General features: G+C 43.4%; 1 protein-coding gene across 1 annotated transcript in view; it reads right to left on the bottom strand.

The window, feature by feature from the left end:
• Window positions 1–23,355, bottom strand: part of LOC147725927 (long-chain-fatty-acid--CoA ligase ACSBG2-like) — a 279,020-nt gene that overhangs the window by 231,294 nt on the left and 24,371 nt on the right. The window contains exon 3 of the mRNA XM_086960051.1: window positions 3,474–3,594. Within this exon, the coding sequence (XP_086816177.1) occupies window positions 3,474–3,594 (121 nt within the window). The remainder of the gene's footprint in view (window positions 1–3,473; window positions 3,595–23,355) is intronic.

Genomic DNA, 23,355 nt, shown 5'->3' with positions numbered 1-23,355 from the left:
GGGTTTTGGGGTACAAGGGGTATTTTAAGGGTTTAGGGCTAGGTTTGGGTTTTTGGGTACAGTGGTATTTTTAGGGTTCAAGGCTAGGTTTGGGTTATGGGGTACCGATCCCCGGCTCCGGCAGCAGAGGTCTGTCCAGCAGTATGCGACTCTGGGCAATAGCTCGCTTAATCTTCGAAACGGTCCCCAGTGCCAAGAGACCCCTTTCGGGGGTGATTTGTGCACTCCACAAGTACTGGATTTACATTTTATTTATTTATATAAGTGTATAACAATATTTATTTTTCAATATTTTTGTTATTTGAATGATAAGTATGGGATTACAAAGTTTTTATACTAAATATTTTAGGCACAATATTTATGTCCCGAGATATTTTTCGATTTTATATTTTGTCTGTCAGTAAACCAGACAATGCACCCTCAGCGCCCAGCCAGCCCTAGGGTGACAGTGCTGTGCTATACAACCGCTGATTAATTAATACCAGGGACTGATAGGTATACAGCTTTATTCAGCTAATTTGGGGGATTTTGAAAATGTATTATACAGTATATGTAAACATTTACAGAACATTTACGGAACATTTGCCATTTTCTGTAAAAATGTACAGATGATGCATTTGAACAACAGAACACAAGTAACTCTTGCTAATGATGCTTTGTTTAAATGCCTCCTTATGCCACAAGACTTTATTTTGGGCTCAAATATAGTGCAAAATGACAGATTTGCATTTCCTGTTGTTATATGTAATATATTTTGCTGACATTTTCATGAGAAAGCAAAGTTATATTTGTGAATTCTGAATAAGCCACATCAACCATGATTACAAGTAGTGTGGCTCACTGGTTAGAGGCGGCAGACCCGAGAGCAGAGGACGGCCCGGGACCAGGGTTCGATTCCCGGCGCGGCAGGTTTCTGGACCAGGGTCAGCGGACTCGATAATTCTCTCGCCTCGGTGCCCACTCTGATCAGCGATCACACTTGGCAACTCTGGGCATTAGCTTGCCTCATCTTCACTAACGGCCCCACCAGACCGCCGGGGATGCCTGGTCTCACCCTGGAGATACCCATTAAGGGACCATCTCTCAGGGAAGCCAGGAAGGGTTTCGCAGCGGTCGAAGCGCCTTGGGACCCTACGGGTAAGTAGTGCGCTATATAAATGCCAATACATTTACATACATTTACAAAGGGGAGGCACAATCAGTTTACTATCGGTTTGCAGGGTGAAGTACACAGCATTCTAAAGCCAGCAAAAGAGGTATGGCAAAAATTTGAGGCGACATCACTCAAAAGATGGTAATTTTCTACACAATGGTATACCTTTTGTTTGCCACCACATTTGTTCTTTGCTAGTCTTCACATACCATTCATTGACAAGAGATCATAATGTTATTCCAAAATATTTTCACATACCAGACCAGGACTTACTGGCATCACAACTATACCTCCACTCACAGATAACTCCACAGCTACAATAGAATAAGGATAAACTTCTCCTTTAACACCATGCGCGTTACAAGTTTTCCCGCTGTGTGCTGACTTTTGCGAAAACCAGCGGTTCATGACGAGCTCAGCTTGTCATGAGCGTACGACAGGCGTAACTCATGACGAGCTGATCTCGTCATAAGCGTTGAAGGGGTTAACATTCCTTCTCCTTCAACAAACCATTTACCAGTGACCCCAACCTAATACATCTTGGATCTTGCACCATGCTCTAAACAAACTTTCTTAATCTAAGGACTTCACACTTCACTTATTGATTACCGAAAATCTTTTCAGTGGTGCACTTCTATATCACTATTCTTTATTTTTCAGATACTGACTGATTTTGGATTGGAGTGTGTGATTTGTACAAGGCACCTGAAGATAAACCCACCATCAAATTTCCTTAGTTCTTGTTTTGAAATATTATGAACTCATTAGAGAAGGCCTCATAGCACATTTCAGGCATAAATTCAAATATAGGAAAAGAATATGGTTTTGACTTTTATATAATAGTTTTACAAATCTTGTGGCACTTTAAGGATGTAGGATATGAGTTAAATTATGTCCTATTTTAGAAACACTTAGAGTCTGATTCCAAGTTTCCATCCAAAGACTGTGGCAGCAAGAGGATTGCAGTGCTGCCTGTCCTCTGACTGCCACATTATGAGCTGACCGCAGTGTCTGTGGTGTGGCTGCAGCGCTCTTGCGGTAGTGGTGACAGGTATTCCATATCGATTGATGCCTGTGTGTACTTTTTGACTGCATATGTGTTGAATGCACATGTGTGCATGATACATGTGGAAAAATATCACCTATCCATTGTCGAGGTCTGACCCATATATCCTACTGCAAACTACCATAATGCTAAGGGGCGAACTGTGCTGGGAGGTCAGCATTGTGCTCCCACCCCTTCCTGTTTCAAAAGGCTCCTTGAGCCATGTAGCTGACGAGCTAGTAGAGATGCACCTGTGCGCCCCTTTGAGAGGTACTGAGACCTGTAAGAATTGTGGCAGCATGCTCAGCAAACCCCAGAAGAAAATCGTTTTTGATCTCTACTGATGAAGGATAAAATCCAGAACACATGTGTCTAGAGATGACAGCACTAATCTGCAACAACTTTGGTGGAACACTCCAGCAAAATACCCTGTAAGGGCGCACTGCAAACTGCATTTACCATAATGCTGGGAGGTCAGCGGTGTGCTCCCACCCCTTCCTGACCCATATATCCTAGCCAAATTCTTAGTTTCTGCCAATCTTTAGATGGCGGTCCAACCACTGTGGTCAGTTCATTGGATAATCCACTCATAATATGGACATCAGCGTTGTTCTTCTGTACCCCTTTTGGGATCTGTGATCCCCTGACCATGATCCCAGCTTTTGTCAGTATGTTCGCTGTGTCAGCGGTTCAGCTGAGGAATTGCAAAGGCAATATCCCATCTCATAATATGGCAATTGAACCATCAAGATCCTTGCGGTTGAAAGGCGACCGTCGGTCCACGGACTGCCAAACTTGTAATCAGGCCCTTGGAAAAGTGGGTTGCACTACAAAATTTAACAAATATAGAAAATAACACCAGTACTAAAAGCCTTTATGCAATTGTGTTGCACCAGAAATTTACAGCATGCGTTGCTGGATGTGGCTTTGACACAAAGGGGTTAACTACAAGTTGGAAAGAGCAAAACTAAACTAGGATGTTCCTCCTTCCAATTATAAGAGACACTGAGTTTCTGCACCCTAACTTTCTAGCCACAGTAAAGACAATATCCCATCTAATGCGCGGGTCTTGCTTACAAACATGTGGGTGAGTAGTAAGAATCAAGTATGTTGTACAGATTTAGACATGTAAAATGGTAGTAAATTCTCAGACATGACAATGGGAAACTATTGAACTTCTAAAAACTTGACCAATCATAGAACTGGAGACACACATATATGCACTAGATAGTAGGAGGGACTATTTCTTCGAGAAATAAGAATTCAAAAGTTCACCTGTAGGATCTTCAGGAGCTGCTCATGGTCCTCCACCACAAGAATGTTTGCTTCACAGTTTTTAGCTACATACTTGCATGCTTCTGCTGAACTTGTAATGTAAATTCCAACTGCTAAACCACTGAAATAAAAATTAATTGAACTATAACTTGCAAGTATCATTATATAAATAAACAATGTTGTATAGTTGATTGTTATGCTATGTTGGTCATTATTTTGTAAGGTTTACATCAATAGTTCTGTATCTTAAAAGCATCTAAAGAAAGAGAAGTGATTTTATACATTGCAGGACAACAGGCTTTGGCATAGGTAGAGCACTATGTGATCAGATAAAACATGTACAACCTGTGCAGACGTGTGGCGAGCTTTATCAACAGGAAAAAGTTCAAGGGGAAGATGACACTGATTGATTTCCTAAGAAGGTGTACGCTGTTTGAGCTCTACGAAAGAAGACAGACCAGGATGATGCTAGGATCCATGATTCTTCTATGTGTGGTCTGAAGTTGCTTTGTGTCTTAAGTCATCTCACAAATTTCAATGTATTACCCTTAGCAGATTTCTAAGATATTTTGTCTCTTAGTAAAGCATCCAGCAGGTGAAAGAATGTATCTACACTTTTTACTCAATAACCAAGGGTTGCTTTAAAAAACCCAACAAATACCCATAATAGCCGCTGTATGAAAAAAGAAAACCAGGGAGGAGAAAAGATGAAAAGCCACACCTTTAGAGATCTTGGCAGACAAGATGGTTATTCTGTAGATGAAGAATAGTGTGGGCAATTCTAAATGACATTGGTAAAAATGTAAATGTAAATGCCTGCATTGGTAAAGTGCACAGCTACCTCTCACGGAGGTGTCCCGGCGCTGGGGGCCATCGGGAAGATTAAGCGAGCTATTGCCCAGAGTCACGTGGTGCTGGGCTAACCTGCCGCCAGAGCCGGGGATCAAACCGTGAACCCTGTGGTCCGGAATCAGGCGCCCTGGCCACTGCGCCACACCTCTTGGTGAGATAATAAATCAAGCAGCCTTGTATATTGGGGTTAAGAATGCAAGTATCGTCAAGGAGTTATTAAAAGACCAATCAGGAGTATGCGTGCCGACAGATGAGATGGCTTTTTAATATATCAATAAATGAAAACTGGTTATGCTTGTCAGTAGGTAGCAATTCTAAAGGCATGATTAGAGATTGACATATGGCCATACACCACAAATTATGGTCATGCCATCCGCCATTTTGCAGGTGCCATAAGAAATAACGCACTTATAATACGGTAGGTATCCCACATGTATACAGTAGTATCCCTTCTGGCAAACTTTAAATCAGGCCCTGAATCTATCAAATAAATTTGGAGGAAAGATTTGATTAATTAACTTGAGTTTTTATATTATAAAGTGCTCAGGTACCACAGGAAATAGAGTCCTGGTGCAAATCTGGCGAAACAGCGTTTACAACACTGTCATTACATGGCGCACTATTACAACGCGATCATTACAATAACCGTGTTGTTAGTTAGCAATAATGACATTGCAAGTCATTACAATGAATTCCAGCAGGGTGCGCTCAGGTATTGGAAATACATTCCAACACCTTCTCTACTGTTGCGCAAGCTGGACCTAAGTCCAGCACTCCCCCTACTGGAAGACGGTGTAAAGACTTTCGATGTAATACATTGCGTACTAACAACCGCGTTGTAATGGCACAAAATGTATTACATCGCGTTGTAATGTGCCATAGTCGCATATCCGCAAATCTGAAAGTTTGGAAATTTCATTACAATGAATACATTGTTGCATTTTCAGAAAATTCGTCAGACACTTCTCTCCTCTTAGCTTAGAAGGAGGGCATTCCAAGTCTCTTGTGCAATCACGGCAAAGGATCAACCCCCAACAGGAATTTCCTACATCAGCAGATGGAGACTAAGGGCCATATGTATCAAGATACCAATTAGCGATTCTGTAATACCGATTTTTAATAAATCGCTATTTCAGAATCGCTAATTGGTATGTATCAAGAAAATCGCAATTTTTTAGCGATTTCTTGATATTCCTTAATTGCGAATTCGCAATTAAGGAATACTTTCCCATTCATTTCTATGGGTCTCCTGGCCCAGAGGAAGGAATGGGAATTTATTCTCAATTTGCGATTCGCAATTTGCTAATCATAAATTGAGAATAATTTCAAGGTCAGTTGACTGGTCCCAATAGACCTCAAGTATGTAGAGGATCCGCACCCAAGTAATTTAGTGCATTCCTGGCATCTCATGGATATATTAGGAGGATCCTCAAGCACAGGAACAACCAGTGGCATGCTTCTTAATCAGATACTCACCTACTACACCTTGTGTGAGTATGTGGGCTCAAAACAGTTTGTAAGTGGAGCTCTTTACTAAGGGATTACAAGTGCAAATAAAAATAGCCTTCAGTATCCTAAATCCTGTTCACTATCAAGGTACTTTGGTGAGAATAAAAACAGTGGGATGTTTCATTGGTATGATAACTACTAACATCAATGGGTTGACCCATGTTTTATCCTGTTTCTAGTGCCACCAAGGGTCAGTAGACTTTCTTATTGACAAGGAATATGTGTAGATCTCCTATGGAATGTAGTTGACAATATAAACGTTGAATAGTATCTCTCATACACATTATGATGCTTGCAAACATACAGACCATAGTGGATCTTTTCCTCTTCATGGTCTCTGAATCAAATAAACCCAGTTGTATTTCAGTTTAAGGATAATTATGGACCCTTTGCATGGTGTGGTCTCATGCTTAGGCACACCTTGCTTAACTTCTGCAACAATGCATGCAGGCATGTGAGTTACCCTTCACACACTTCCGACATAACATATATATACATATACATAAAAAAGTACACTTCCAACATTCACACATATGTTTATATCAGGAGTGGCGTATCACTATGACCTCAATCTCCTACATTTAGAATGGCTTCATGAGGTAGTGGGGGTCGGTGATTCCTGTATTCACACTCTGATGGGATAACAGAGAAAGTGAGCTTATTCCTCTTCGCTTAAAGGGCAGATGGTCTCCGATTGTTGTGTAAACTGAAGAGCTCCTAGCTTTTAATTTGTCAAGATCCATTGTCCTTCTTTACACCAACTTGGCTCCCCTCACTCCTCCGATGTTGGGCGCGTTCGAACCGGGCTGCTTTTATGTGAGATAAGGATGTGCCATTTTTACATGAACTATCATCGCTCCGCAATGGTTTTAGGGAGTTTGACTCCTCACAGGCATTTTCAGTGGTTTGTAGAGAGGAATTGGGTTGGGATTGGTAGTCCCACTGCTCCTTGTATATTGTTTGCATTGTCTGAGATGTTCTTCTGTCCGCAACAACTCTTCCAAGGCATATTGGAGAGTATGGGAGAGTGAGGAGGTCAGCAAATATAGTCCCACCTCGCTTGTATACAGATCCTATTGGAGTAGAGACATTTTGCGGCCTCCGACATCTCTAAAGTCAGATTATGGTCATGTTGCCGGGGACGTAGGGAAATGCAGTCCCGCCTCCTGCTTGTATTCTGGCTGAAAGCAGTAAATACTGCAAAATGAATGTGCTTCTGGTTCCTTCATTTAAGGATACATCAGTAGGAAGCTACTTGTTAATACATATCTTAGAGTGGGGTGCCCAGATGAGATAGAAAAAGTGAAACCTCTTCGTGAATCAGAGGTTGGCGCAGTGAAGATTATTGTACAGATGCAGTGGGAATTGTAATCAAATGGTTTTGTGCTATTAAACAAACTTTTTAATAAAATCAGTGTATATGCACATACCCTCCAATGCCATCTATAAAGGAGAATTTTGTCTATGTGAAGAGTACTGGTTGGCAACAAGGTATTCTATCAGTTATAGTTTGTTCCACCAGGGGATGTCATCGTTCAATCCTTTTTGATGTGTGAATAGTTTATGAATCCTATGCTTTTCTTATTCAAAAAGGATTTTCACCAAATTTTCTAAGCACAGAATACCTTAGGTCTTCCAGGAGTAGTAGGTCACCACCCATGCGGCCAGTGCAGTGTATGCAATTTGTATACAGCCACTAAAGAAATTGATTTAGGTCTATGCTATCCCTGGTTGTGCACATTAGGGTATGGGAGAGACTGGCCTCTCAACTGAGACCTCTCACTTGGATGATGAGTGTAAGTAGTAGGGTGTGGGGATGGACTGGCCTGTCCTCTAATACCTGTCTCTGGGATGACAGGTGTGCATAGTAGGGTTTGGGCAGGGACTGGCCTCACCTCTCGGACCTCACTCTTGCAAGTCAAAAGTTAGCATTAAGGTATGTGAAGGAACTGCTCTCGCTGCTGAGACCTCTATATTGTATGACAGGTGTGCGCAGTATGGCGTGGCAAGAAACTGTGCTCTCTGCTGAGACCTTTCGTTTGGATGACAGGTATGCATAATAAGGTGTAGGGAAGGACCTTCCTGTCCACTAAAACCTCTCTATTGGATGACAGATGTGTATAGTAGGTTGTGGGGAAGGACTGGCCTCTCCTCTCAGACCTCTGCCTTGGATGACAGGTGTGCATAGTAGGGTGTGACAAGGAACTGGTCTCTCTGTTGAGGCCTCTCTCTTGGATGAGGCATGTGTAGTAGGGTGTGGGCAGTAATGATCTCCCTGCTAAAGCCTCTCTCTTGGACAACAGAAGTGCATAGCAGGGTGTGGGGAGGAACTGGTCTCTCCACTGAGCCTCTCTCTTGGACAACAGGTGTGCATAGAAGGGTATGGGGAGGGACTAACCTCTCTACTAACACTCCTCCACATGGTGACAAACATACATAGTAGTGTGTTGGGAGAGATAAACCTCTCTAATGAGACTTCTCTTTTGAATAATGGGTCTGCAGAGTAGGGCGTGGGGAGAAACTGGCCTCAACACTGACAGATATCTCGAAGGCATCGGATGTACATAGTAGGGCATGGGGAGGGACTTAATTCTCTTCCATAGGGTGACAATCATACATATTACCGAGTGCCCACTCCACTTGGATGAAAGGTGGGCATAGTAGGATGTGGAGAGAGACTGACCTCTGTTAAAACTTCTCTCTGATTGTGGGGAGGGACTGGCCTCTGCACTGACAGCTAGCCCTGGGGCGACGGTTGTGTAAAGTAGGGTATGGGGGACTGGGCTACTCTACTGAGACTCTCTCTTGGATGAAGGGTGTGCATAGCAAGGTGTGGGGAGGATTTTGCCTCTCCACTGAAACAATTCTACAGGATGACAGAAGAGCGTAGAAGGGTTTGATGATGGACTACCGCTACACTGAGACTCCTCCTTTGAGGGGCCATAATATGATTAACTTTCCAAAACGTCGCTGTGGCGCAATGCAGCCATTACCATTGAGGTAGAGGAAATCAGATGGACTTTATCAAACACGCATGACATTTGCTGAATTAGTGATCTAATCTCAAATGGCTCCCTCAAACCATTTCTTGAATTAGGAATGGAGTATGGCCTCTCCAGTTCCCAAAATAAGCGATACACTGATTTGTCCCATGCTTTCTTCACCATCCTGAGGAGGGCAAATATCAATCTACCTAAACTCCTATCACCCAATTTATCCACACTTGAAAGACTTTTGGTGCTGTCATTACAGGACTGTATACTACATTGATTGACCATTGTGTTTTCCATGCCACCCTGGAATCGATATGCACCTGGTGGAAAATGTGGCTTAACACACAATTCCTAGAGGATGACTGGGAAGTCTTACTGGTGGACTTTAATAAGAGGTTGTGTGAGGAGGTTCTTAAAAAATCACTGTAAGATCTTTCACCATTGGTATTGGTCTTTGATGAAACTACGCAAATCTCATGTCAGCATGTATTCTCGTTGCTGAAGTGGCAGAGACCAAGAATCTGATGAAGTCCATGTGTTGTGCAAGTGTATCACTCTCCAAGATTTTTTGGGCACAGATTAGTAATCACTTGAAAGGGGTCAGGTGCCAGGTCTAGTGGCTTAGCTGGGTCTGGTGGCTTAGCCAGATCTGGTGACTTAGTGTATTAATGCAGCCACTCAGCCTTTCATCCTTCTGAGGTCAATAAAATGAGTTCTGTTGAGTTGGATACAACAAACATCTGTTATTCAGCGCCAAGATACCCTTGGGTGAACTTTTGCTTTGCAAATACAAATGTTACTTTATGTTAGCAATCTAGGCCATTGACCTCCTGCCTGGTCTTATTACACAATACCTCATATCTTCCTTCCCTCACACAGCATGTTAATAGATGACACTCTGCAAGATGGAAATTCTCCAGCTTTGGCAGATGGCCCGATCATTCCAGACCTTGCTGGAAAATGTGTATGATATGACTATCTTTGAGAGACACATTTTTAAGATGAATGACAAGTTGAACATTTTTGATTAGGTCTGGGATCCTTTCTTCAGAGATCAGGCAGTCACATGCCCTACCAACTATGGGCACACTTGCCACACTCCCTTTCACACTTCCCTCCTTGAGCACCAGACTTGACTTCCAAACCTATCCAGAGCCTAGCCTACGTCTCAGCATAAAGCACAGCTAGCTCCGTTGGTCACCAAGGTTTTTTCTCGAGGTTCCTTCACACCCTGGTATTTGCTTGTTCACACACAGGGCATTGGAGGTTGCTAGAGCTGCCGTAACTGGACCATTGCAATTGCAAGAGTGAGTAGATCCAATGGTGGAATCCCATTTAGTTCATGGAGATGCTTTGTCTTCTCCATAATTTTGTGTTCCTTTTCCTTTCACAGTTATAGTTCACATGTTTCTCAATGCTCTCGGCTGTGTCTGCATTTTCCAGCTTAATGACACATTTTCAGGCACTATTTGTTCCCCTTGGAGTGCTGTGCTATGAATATTGCTTTGAGGCTGGAATAATATTTGTTGTTGAATATTTTGTTTCATAATGTGCCCGCTATTTGCTCCATTTGTATACATCTTGATTACTTATTAAATAATCAATAGAGAATTGCAATGTTATGTTAATAGCCTTTTATATAGCGCAGGTACACCCAGGGATTTCATGGCGCTGACTAGCAGATAACCCAGATGGACGAAGGGGTTATGCCTAGGCCAGAGAGAAAAGCCAAGTCTTGAGCTGTTTCCTGAATGCTAGGACGTCGGTGCAGGAACGGATCCCCAGAGGGAGGGAATTCCAGAGTCTGGATGCAATAGTAGCAAACCTGCGTCCGCCCTGAAGTTGCAGTTTGAAAGTTGGCGTAACCAGAAGGTGAAGATTTGCAGACCGAAGATTGCGGGAAGGGGTGTACCTAGGCAGAAGGGTGTTGATAAATTTGGGGCTGCAAGCATGGAGAGGTTTGAAAACAATACAGGCTGTTTTAAATTTTACTCATTCAGGAAAAGGGAGCCAGTGAAGTTGTTTTAACAGGGGTCTGGCTGACTGCCAATGGGGCTGCTGGTGGATCAATCTGGCAGCTTGGTTCTGGACCAGTTGGAGGCGTTTGCCAAGATAAAGAGGGAGGCCCAGATAGATGGAATTGGCATAATCCAGGTGGGATAGTACTAATGCTATGACCACCTGGATCAAGGACGACTGGGTCAACATCTGATTAATTTTCCTTATCCAGCGGAGCTGGTAGAAGCAGGAGGATACCACCGTGCCCACCTGGGTTTTCAGTGACAGATCTCTGTCGATGACTACTCCTAGGCTCTTAACCGATGTAGAGGGAGTGGGCCGGAGACCTAATTCAGGGGGCCAATAGTGTGGGCCCCAGAATATTTGGCTTTTGACTTTTTAATGATTAGAATCCATCAAGCAACGGATATGCAGCATGGTGTCCTGGAACTCCCTGATAGAATCGGGAGAGCTGTCTATTGTGAAGATGAGTTGAAGGTCGTCAGCATAATTGAATGTGGCAGCCTTGAACTTTCTCAGGGACTGAGAAATGTACACAAAATTCGTGCCACGCCGAGCACACTGAAGATTAGTACTTGCACAACCACTGCTTCTTTTGTGTCCCTACCCAGCCTTGATCGCTCTGTTTCTACGAACTCGGATGCAATTAAAGGATGTTTTCAGATATCAGCTCTATATCTCAACACTAGATCCATTCCCAAGCATGCCCTTGAGGTATGGAGCCTCCTAGACACTGAGCGACCTGACATTTGTTTCTTCACTGAAACATGGCTACATAGCCAAGCCTCGCCTGATGTGGCTATTGCCTTTCCCCAGGACTATCATCTTATCAGGCAAGACAGGAGAGGTGTAGGTGCAGCGGTGACGGCCACATCTCCTATCTCTATTACCCTGCTCGAATCTCTCGTCAATCCTTCACTTGAAATAATAATAGTTAACATCCTGTATAACAAAATGTCACTGGGAAGGGCTGTCCTAGTTTACAGACCTCCGAGAGACAAAACTAAATTTGTCAATGTTCTCCTTGACATCATAGCCTCTCATGTACTGGCCACAGATAATTTTATCTTGGTAGGCGACTTTAATTATCACGCAGAACTTGTCCACAATGAAGATACCTCCCATCTATTTTCAACCTTAAAAACGCTATCATTATCCCAAAGAGTCACTGGACCCACACACCAGGCAGGGCACACTCTCGATTTGATCTTTACCAATCTGCCCAGCCTTAATTGTGAGTCTCCATTACCAATGAAGTGGACCGATCACCATCTTGTAAAGTTCAGCTTTTGCAAGCCAATTGACTCTAGGCCTTTTAATCTCTCAGACACCAAATTAATACGACCCTGGCGCAAGTTGACCTTAGAAGCTTTTTCATCTGGTTTTATACCCCCCAATCATCACATTACAAACATCAATTCAACCTCAGACCAGCTAGAAGCATCAATTAGTAATACTCTGGACACTATTATACCTGAAACCAAAGTTAAGGTGAAATCAATAGCATCACCTTGGTTTACGGAGGAACTCAAAGCTGATAAATCCGCCAGTACATCGGCGGAAAGACTGTGGAGAAATACCGGAACACCTGAAAATCGTCTGAACTATAAACGGGTCCATGCCAATTATCTGAAAAAGATAAAAGCTGCTAAATCCGCCTACCTCACCTTTAGGATTAATAAAGTCGCCCACTCAAGCAAAGAACTATACAAAATAGTTAAGGAGTTCACTTCTCCGCAGGTGGAGCAGTCAGCATTTCTGCCCACTGCTCAGTGGGTCGACTCACTTGCAGTCTTCTTTGATAACAAATTCAAGACGATCTACTCCACATTTGCTGACCCTAAACCAGATATCCCTCAAATCGGAGAGGCTCCTCCCTGTCACCTCTCTGCCTTTGCCCACATTGAGTCACCTTCCATTTTGGAATTTGAGCCCACCACTACTGCGGAAGTGTTAGAAACCCTCATGAAGGTGAAATCTGGTTCCCCTACAGATCCTTTGGTCCCGCGTAAGTGTAATAAGATCTTTCCGTCACTGATTAATTCCCTCACCAGCATCTTTAATGCTTCATTTGATCTGGCCTCGTTCCCCAGTTGTTGGAAGGTGGCCCAGATCAAGCCTATTCTTAAAAAAACTAACAGTGACTCCACTATCCCGTCCAACTACAGGTCGATCTCGCTTTTGCCTTACTTCGGAAAGGTACTGGAACATCTGGTCAACAAGCGAGTTTCAACTTTTATTGAGGCACAGGGACTCCTCGATCCCTCGCAGTCGGGGTTCCGTGCTGCCCACGGGACCGAGACTGCAGTAATGGAGGTAGTGGACAATATTCGCCTCACCTTGGACAGAGGTGAATCTGCTGTCCTTATCCTATTGGATTTATCGGCTGCCTTTGACACCGTCTCCCACAGCATTCTTCATCAACGACTGTGGGAGATTGGTGTCAGAGGCAAAGCCCGTGCTTGGTTTGAAAGTTATCTGGCAGGCCGGCACACATATGTAAAGGTTGATACCCTGGAATCCTGTAAGATCCCCCTTTCTGTAGGAGTTCCCCAGGGATCAATTTTAAGTCCCTTGCTTTTCAATCTCTATCTCACCCCATTGGCCAACATAATAAAATCTTTTGGATTTTCTACAGTGTCTTACGCAGATGACACTCAGGTTTTTGATTACCTGCAGTTTGGATTTTCTTGATACTCATTCCAGATTTCAGAAATGTATGATTGCGATTAAGGACTGGATGAGTGCCAACAAACTCCAACTGAATTGCAGCAAGACAGAAATAATGCTGTTAGGTAAGGCCAAGCAGATATGGACACAAGATTGGTGGCCGCAAGAATTGGGACCCTGCCCAGAGCCCAAAGAAGTGGTGCGTGACCTGGGAATCATGATTGAACCCACCCTTTCTATGAAGTCCCACGTCAATCTAGTGTCTCGTACCTGCTATGGCATTTTGCGCAGGTTGCGTAAAATATTTAAATGGATTCCCCTTGAATCTAGGAAACCCTTGATTCAGGGGCTTATTATCAGTTGTCTAGACTATGGTAATGCCCTGTTCGCTTCCATTAATGAGTGTCTGTTGACCAAGCTACAAACCGTACAGAACACTGCTGCTCGTTTGGTGCTTGGACTGTGACCTAGATCATCCGCTCTGCCTAGTCTTAGGGAATTGCACTGGCTCACGGTGCGCTAAAGTAGCCATTTTAAGATACTTAGTATTGTCCACAAGCTCTTTATGGGAACTGGTCCCTCCTACCTAGCTAAGAAACTGGTTTGGTATATTCCCTCCAGAGTCTTAAGATCCAGTTCTAAATACCTCCTGGTCCAGCCAAGGGCCAGGACCACGAGAAATGGCTGTCGGGCCTTTTCTTACATAACCCCCCTACTCTGGAACAAAGTGCCGCTCCATTTGTCGTCCATATCTAACCACATGGTCTTTCGGAAGGGTCTGAAAACATGGCTCTTCCCTAATTAACCAGTGTCACTCTCTTTAATTCATGGTTGTTGTCTCTTTCTGCTAAGCGCCTTGAGACCTTTTTGGTGAATCGTGCGCTATATAAGAACTTATGACTTATGACTTATGACTGGATCAGAGGGACAAGATATAAGTTGAACAGGAGAGGGGACAAATAAGAGCCCTGAGGAACCCCACAGGTAGTCGGGAGTTTAGGGGCAGTGAAAGGGGCCAGGCGGACCGCTTGCGTGCTGTCACTAAGGAAGGACCTGATCCAACTATAAGCTGAACTCCAGATGCCGGCTTGTTCGACACGGTCCAATGATTTGCGTGGTTGGCCATGTCAAACACGGTAGACAGATCTAATAAAACCAGAGCCTGAGGTATTCCCTTCTCTGCATTATCACGAAGAACATCCATGACGGCGGTGATGACAGTCTCGGTGGAATGAGCAGGCGGAAACCCAGCCTGGTGGGGATCCAGATGGTTAAAGTGTTCAATAAAATTGGAGAGGTGGGTGGTGACATGAGCTTCAAGGATTTTAGCCAGGTAAGGAAAGAGAGAAATTGACCTGTAGTTGGAGAGGACTGAGGAATCTGCACCTGTTTTTTTTTTAGAAGGGGCACAATTACTGCCTCTTTGAAGGCTTTGGGGACCACGCCCTGTTAGAGGGAAGCGTTAAAAATGGTCAAAATAGGGGAAGAATGGACCTAGAGAATTTCCTTTAAGATATACGGGGGGCAGCAATCCCTAGGAGATCCAGATTTTACTCTTGTAATGAGGGTTTGTAGGGAGTCTGCATTGAGAAGTGGAAAGTGATCGAAGGAATGATCACTAGGGATCAGTGGGGTGGCATTCAATTTGGGGGCAGTAACTGGGATACTGGCTTTTATTGCAGAGATTTTATCCCGAAAGTATTGGTTAAGGGAATTACACAAGTTTTGAGTCACGGTTGGTTTGAGGAGAACTCTCTCTCCATGTTTGACAACTTATTAACAATGGCAAAGATGTCCTTAGACTTATTTTCAGAGGAGTGAGTAATTATGTTAGAGAAATATAATGCCTTGGCTTGAACGATAGCTTGCTTATAAGCAGTGCGAGCGAGCAGCCATATAAATAGATTTTACATAAGGGTCATAGTTTCTCCTCCATTTTCGTTCCTTTTGGCGGATGTCTAGTTTTTTTGCCCTCAAGTCCTCAAAAAACCACTTCTGGGAATCCGGACGGCAGCCGGTTTTAAATTTCTTCAGGGGAGCATGTAAGTTGCTTGCTGCTAGCAGCCAGTGAGAGATATTCATTTCAGCCTGCTCGAGATCTATGTTGTTGGCAGGGATGGTGCTCGCTAAGCTGTCTAAAAAAGCTTGTTTATTGAGAGTACTCCATTTCCTGATGAGGCCTCCTGCCATTGTGGAAGATTTACTATCAATTGCAAGGGAGATAGTAAATTTTATCAAAGAATGATCCGACCATATGCAAGGGCTTATGATGGGAGTGGAGATGGTAAGGTTATTACTCCACACCTGATCAAGAATGTGACCCTTAACGTGTGTACCAGAGGTGATGTGGTGGCAAAAGTTGAGACCAGAAAGAAGTTCCATGAGTTCGGTGGCCTGCGGGCCACCTAGCTCATCATTACACCAATAATTAAAATCTCCAAGCAAGATAATTTTTGTGTAGTCTGTGACCACAGTAGCCAGTTGTTCACACAGGGACAGGGGGAATGACGCCATATATTGGGGGGTGGGGTCTGTAGATCAGAGCACAAATTAATGGGCCTGTCATAGATTCGAGTTTAATGATTAGGTTATCTGCTCCAGGAAGATTCAAGGCGGACATAGAGGTGAAAACATGCTATTTTTTAATGATTGCAGCTACTCCACCACCCGTCTTTCCAGGAGCCCGATCAGCATGTAAAATGTAATATGGCTCTGGAAGGGCTACCAGGATGTCCAGGGAGGAGTCAGTGTTAAGCCATGTTTCAGTAATGAAAAATACATCAGGTTTGTCGTCAAGGAGAAGCAGGAAAATGTCCAGCTGATGTTTAACCAGGGAACGGGTATTAAGATACGAAATATGGAGTTCTAAGTTGGGGACTGAGGTGAGATGGAACTTTGGCTTTGACGGGGAATAACGGGCAGAGAATCGAATACATTAGGGGAGTCTCGGAGGATATCAAGATGGTTCAGGTAATCCAGAGTGGCTGGGCAGGGTAAAAGTTCAACCTGGTGCAGTGTTCGTAAGTCTTCCGAGGAATAGGTAATCATTTGGACAGGGGTGCTGGCCCCTGGGCCCATCCTGGCGCGGACGGGCGCGGACGGGCGCGGACGGGCGCGGACGGGCGCGGACGGGCGCGGACGGGCGCAGACGGGCTTGCCTTTGGTGTGCCTTCGGTCTGTGCAAAACAAGGTTAAAAATACAGATCTGTGGAAAACAAGATTAAGAATGCCATTTTTTAAAAATATTGGTAGCGCTATGCTGCATTCAAAGCTTCCGCCTCAGGAATGATCGCTCTCTGTTAGTCTGCGCGCGTGGGCAGGAGCGCGATTTTTATGTCAATGAGTGCGGGAGGGCCGAGCAACTGGTTCGCCTACCCGAATCCTCACCTAAGATGGTGGCTGAGGAGAACCCCCCGACAGCACCTAATCGGCTGCGGTGGGAAGGCGGGGAATATACAGGTCTGTGCAAAACAAGGTTAAAAATACAGATCTGTGCAAAACAAGATTAAGAATACCATTTTTTTTAAATAGTGGTAGCGCTATGCTGCATTCCCGGCTTCCGCCTCATGAATGATTGCTCTCTGTTAGAGACTCCTCCTTAGAACCACAGATGTGCATAGTAGAGTGCAGATAGAGAATGCCTACCCGTACCTGTTTTTTTTTATCCAGTGAGAGTTCCTGTAAGATTTTTAAAGATTCCTCCTCTCATTTACTAGAGAAACAGAATGCCCCCTATTATATGCTTTATAATTATTTTCACAACACATACAACATTTTACAATCTCAAGTAATGGCGTCCATTTAAATCCTATTCTTCCAAAATCCAGCAAATTGGAGTGCTCGCTCCTGCGGGACATGCAGGGGCCTCGCACGCCTGTGGGAGTAAGATGGCTGATGGGAAAATAGGACCTCTCGACCTATCAGATTACTTCACTTTTAAATGTGCTCACGCGTTGGCCTTTTGCAAGTCTCTTGCAAACTCAATTGTCAAGATATACAAATATTTTTGTCCCTTAATAATTCGAAAACTACTGAACAATTCTTCACCAGATCACAAAAAACCTGACTTTTAGAACAAGATCTAGCTTCTTGTTCAACTCAGTGTTTTTCTGATCAGCTGTTTTCCAATATCGGTTTGGAAAAAAAGTCTATAGAAAATGCATGGAGATTTTCCATTTTGTGACCCCCTTTTTTCTCTGCCCCCACTTGACAGATCACTCTGAACTCTACACAACAAAGAGGAACTTTTTGGGAAAGTTTCGTGATGATTTTTCATATGAGAAAAAAGTTATTAGCTAAACAAAAGGGCATTCCCGATGGAAACGCAAACCAAACTATAACTGCCCAGTGCAATATATAAATCCTGGGATGTCTAATGGCTCAGCGCAATGGGGGCACATGTCAAAATCCTCTAAAATTAGGGTTGCACTGACCACCCGGGCACTGGCTTAAATCGAAGGTCTTTCATTTCAACAGGACAGGAGCCGCCGTTTGATTAAAATGTTGCAGCAGATTTTCAGATCCTCTATGGATCTGTGGTACCCTTAACAAACAAGCATTTGCAATGCAAAAGGTCTCGCATTGCTGACAGTTTAAGCTGTAGATGTTGCAAATAATAATGCAATGCCAATAGCTCAAACTTTCAGTAATGCAACATCTATTGCATTGCAAAAGCATGTTTGCTAGTTGTGACCTGGCTTTGTCAGCAATAAACGGAAACCAGCTGGATACATCGACATCTCTTTACAGACTCAGCAGACCATTGGGGTAAACAAAGATACAACTTGTAATCTCACCTCACCAGTTAACCACAATGATAAGTGTTTTACTTTCTTAAGATGCACAGAGCGCTCTGTGGTGTGAGGAGCATCATGCCACGTGCTGTGAATGCAGAATACAGCTGGCAATAGAACTTTTGTCAACAGACCCCCCTCCTAAAAGAAGAAAACATGTACCTCAGAGCATGGTATCAAAGTAAGTTCATGCGAACATCCCCCAGACACAGGCTAATCATGGCTTGGCTCAATGTACAGCAAGCAGCTCACAAGTTGTAAGCAGACTCTGAGGTGTATATGTGGACAACAAGGTAGTGTTAGGGTTAGCAAAGGTGTGAGTTTGGGATGTGTACACAGAGAGTTCCAATTTGACACAGGTCTTTTGCTCTGTGTGAGCCCTGCTCATGCAGCGAGGGCTTGGGCAGACGGCGGGGGAGGGTCAGGAATGTCAGGAATTCACTGATAACTCTACTTTTTGCTCCGTTCAAAGATGGGAGCTAAGGCAGGTGGGCTCCTGTGGGTGAAGAGAAGGTGGGCGGGTAAACCTGAAAGATGTCCTTTGGCTGGCATGCTTTTGCACACAGCCTCAGTGAAGGAGTCTGCGGCAGCAGGTCGCTTCAACTAAAGTATAAATGTGAACTCACTGCCAACTAACACCCCAGGTGCAAAAAACTTACAGAAATCCTCATACCCAAAAGATGGTATCTAAGTCTAGCATCTTCATAGGTCACTTGTGTTCTCTTCCTTTCTAATTGACAAAGAACTCCTTTAACACTGCCTTACCCCATCGCACCATATATCCTATTGACATTCAATGACCCCATGCTAGAGCAGTGGTCTCTGTCCAAACTAAGAAACAGAAAAGTGGGTTTGCAGCACTGACAATCTAATAGACATTAGTGTTCCTGCTTCCACAGAGCATTGTAACCTTTTTCCTGCAGAATTTAACCTGACAAGAGAGCTATAATCAATAAATACAACAGTTGTAAGAAGGGCCCGTTTAAATTTGTTCTGCCTAAGCGCAAAATGAAAAGACCAATGTCCTTACTTACAATATACGAGGGATGTCTGAGTGCTAATTGCATTCAATAACAATCAACAAGTAATGTCAGCCAGTAAGAAGACAAATAATAAAGATTGAAAGAGGGTTGATCTCAGCGTGTTTCCAGTCGTCGCTTAAGGAGGCGGTCTTGAAGGAGCGGTTGATGATACATTGAAGTTCGGGGGTGGTGATGTCTGCGACTTTGCGTAGATGTGGTAGGGGCAGGGGTCTGTAGGGCCCCCGGAGTGGGTGGCCTTCCTGGTCCTCAAGGTGTGTTTGATGCTGAGGGCGGTCGAGCTGTTACGGGTTGGTTGCGTGCTGCTGGGTACGGTGGGTTGGGATTCCTCGTGGGGGTTGTTGATATCGAAGTTGTCATAGATGGTTTTGATTTTGTGATAGAAGAAAGCACTGTCGCAGATGTCCTGGGAGAGAGTAATGTCTGTGAACTCACTATTGGGTTGGGAAAACTCTTCGATGATGTCAAAGAGTTCCTTCCTGTTGTGGGCGTTGTTGGAGATTCTATCCTGGAGTGCTTCCTTCCTGGAGAGTATGATGAGCTTGTGGTGAGCTCGGGAGGCTGTTTTGAAGTTGTCAAAGTTAATTGGGGTTTTGGAGTTCCTCCACAGTTTTTTGAGTCATCTGCAGGTGAGTCTGGAGTCTCAGAGTTCGGTAGAAAACCAGCTGCTTTCTTGGTGTGGGGTATGAGGGTTTTCTTGAGGGGTGATGGTGCTGGCTCATTCGGTGATCCAGTTGTGTACAGTGTAGGAGCCAGTGGTGGGGGTCATCATCTGTGGTGATGGGAGTGGAGCTGCTGAGGGTGGTGGCGAGCTGATCGTCGGAGATCTTGTTACAAATCCTGCATTAAAGCTTAAGTGGGTATCTGCAGGGGTTGTTGGATTTGAAGGAGCGGTGGTCAGTCCATGGAAGATCAGAGGTGTGGCTGAAGTTGATGGAGTTAAAAGGAGACAGAACCTCTAGGAGGGCCTATATTTCTTTCAACATTGAATATATCCTAAATGATTAGTCAAAAGATGCCAAAAAGAGATCTTTGAAATATTATTCAAACATGGAACATTTTTATTAGACTATTTTGTCATTTTTTTAAAAAAAAATTTTTAAGACTCATATATAAAAAATACATTGCATTATCATTTCACAAATCAACATTTTACATACATTTGGTGATAGTCCTATCATACCAAAAATGCCCTCTAGTAGCAATTGATCCTATTGATCAGAGACACAGAGACACACATTCATCACACAGTATCAAAATACAATAATGGACATACCTAACATAAACAGCTAAACAAAATTATACAAGACATTGACTGACATAAGTGGTAGCTCTAAGGTGTATTTGAGAGGGTACTGTAGGAACCTAGATGGAGTGGTTCTGTTGGTTATGATGTACTTGACCAAAGCGTATCCAAGACAGGGGTGTTGGGCCGACGTACGTTTCGGTGGAAAGCCACCTTCCTCAGGGCCAGAGACAAAAGACTAACAGGCAAGTGACACAAAATCTTTAAAATATGAGGGCAACATTCAAAATTCTGAGAATAGGAAAAATATATAAGTATCGTGAACTCTTTTACTTTTTACATTTTTACATCTTAGTTTTTGGCATCATGTAAATACACACATTTACTTTACATATTTTAGGAGTTTGCTGAAAACTCATAGCTAGCTAGCACTCTTGCTAAGTATCGTTAGGTAGACCTAAGAACATGGTTAGTCCACATAGTAAGAAGATAGAAGGAGAAGAAGAAATCAGAAACGATGAGCCCACTAGGTCTAGAGCACCTAGAGTGATTGGCAAAATGCCTAAAGCATGCAGTGCTTTTAGGGTATGTGGTAGTGCGCTGTTACCCTTATTTGAGAAATATATATATACATAAGTATAGGGGTTACCTATGTTTTGAAGAGGCTGCATATATAAATGTTTACGATTCTGGCTGGACTTTTTTGGAGTGTGTGCTGAAAATTAGAGTACAGAGAGTTTCTGTAGTTTTATGGGCCAAAGGGTGTTATATTAATAATGCTGGTTTAATTTATTGTCAATTACCTCAGAATGAGAGGCCCATGCCTCAAGGTTTCCTTAATTTTTTAGAGACACCCGGGGCGTTTTCTCAGGGCAGTGAGGTAGTTTCTGTACAGATGCAAAAAAATGAAGGTGAACAATGGGCTGGAACCGTGCTTAACGTAAAATTATACTAAATTGTGGTTGCATTACCTGTTAGGAAGTACACGATGTATTGTCAGTAAAACCTTAGGAAGCTTCGTTTAGGGCGCCATGATCTGTATAATAAGGTAGTCAAATATATAAAAAAAGATTTTTGACTATGAAGCACACCATGTTGATCTTAATTCATTTAGACTACTCTAGTGCGGAAAGACTAAACGATAAAGAATGCTTGTGATATTTAGCTAGTTTTCTACATCGGAAGCTAAGCGTTGTTTATAGCTGGCTCCGCTACACAGTGAAACATTGTAGCTGACTTTCTACATCGGAGGCTAGGCATTATTTATAGCTGACTCCGCTACGTAGTGAAACATTGTAGCATTAGCATAAAGATATGGCTATAGCTTTTCGAGTAAGTGCAGCGTTTGGTGATAAAGGACACTTTCAGAAAAGGACAGAAGCTGAGCGCTCGTTAAAGAAATAACAGCTTCACATTCAAGCGTTGTCTCATCATTTTAAGCTATAGCTTGTTAAATAAGTGGAACACTTTTGTGACATGCTAAATGGGGCTTACGGGCAGATTGTCGTACCTGATTAGTAACGTTGTGTTTCTTGCATGCAGCGTTTCCAAGGGTTCAGTTCTTCATTAGGTGAATGACCGTGTCTGAAGTTAAAAAGACATGTCGGTCAGAAATATGCACGGGCTGTTTAAGCAAGGCTTTATGTGCCGTCAGAGAGGGTGATTTGAAATTCGCCGGTGGTGCAGTTAAGAATGACGGGATGCTTGCAACAGCAGTAACAGGCTAGAGCTGGGGGAGCAGTTCTTACCTTTTTCTAAACGAGCTACTGCCACGACCGGGGGTTCTGTGGAAAAAGTTCCGCTGTGAGGCTGGAACAGGCATGTGTGGCGATTTAAATATAATATCACAACTAGAGCCAGGTGGAGAATCATAAACACTAAGATAAGACTAATGCTGTGTTGTTTGGAGAAACATAGTGGTATGACTAAAGGTCAGATAGTATGCTCACTGGCAGCCATCTTATAGTGGAGAGAGAACATGTAAAACGACTGAAGTTGGGAGAATTATACAGTAAGGTACCGAATTGTGGCGGATTATAACACGATTTACATAATGTTTGACACAGGGTATCATTTGTAAGACTTTGCAAGCATCTCATGTGCCGGAGCTAGATGGAAATAGCTGAGAGAACATTTATGGATGGCAGGAGTGTTAGTTACAGATGTGGCCATATTTTTTATAGTGTGACTATCCACGAGATTTCTTCGTTGTGCCCAAAGCGAACTGTGTCCAGATGATGTATCCAGAAGGTTTCGCGTTTTTTGCGATAAATCGATGGGTCTTTGCCTGGAGGGGCATGAACATGCTCTAAAATTTGCCATCGTAGGTCTTTTTCATTGTGATCATACTGGACAAAGTGGGACACCATTGGGGCATTGATTTTTTGAGTTCTAATTGCAGATTTGTGTTCCGAGAGTCTGATGCGGAACTCTCGTGATGTTTCCCCTATATATCCTATGTCACACGGGCATATAATAAGATATATGACATTTTTAGTTCTGCAATTTGTCATTTCCTTTAGATTTCCTTGTTTTTGTCCATAGGTCCATTTCTCGCCGGGAATTACTTGGTCACATGCGTGGCAGTTACCACATCTGTGATTACCCTTTGGCAGAGGGTTTCCATCCATGGTCTGCTGTTTGTCTTTTATTTGGCCTTTCCACCTACTGTGTACCAGTTTGTCGCGGAGATTTTGATTTCTTCTAAGTGCCAGGATAGGTTTACTTAATCTGCTTTCCTGATCATTTGTGTTCAGTATC

The sequence above is a fragment of the Lissotriton vulgaris genome, chromosome 3_1, assembly GCF_964263255.1.
Source record: "Lissotriton vulgaris chromosome 3_1, aLisVul1.2, whole genome shotgun sequence".
Classification (NCBI taxonomy): Eukaryota; Metazoa; Chordata; class Amphibia; order Caudata; family Salamandridae; genus Lissotriton; species Lissotriton vulgaris.
The sequence above is the reverse complement of the archived record's forward strand: the minus strand, read 5'-3'. Positions and strand labels throughout refer to the sequence as shown.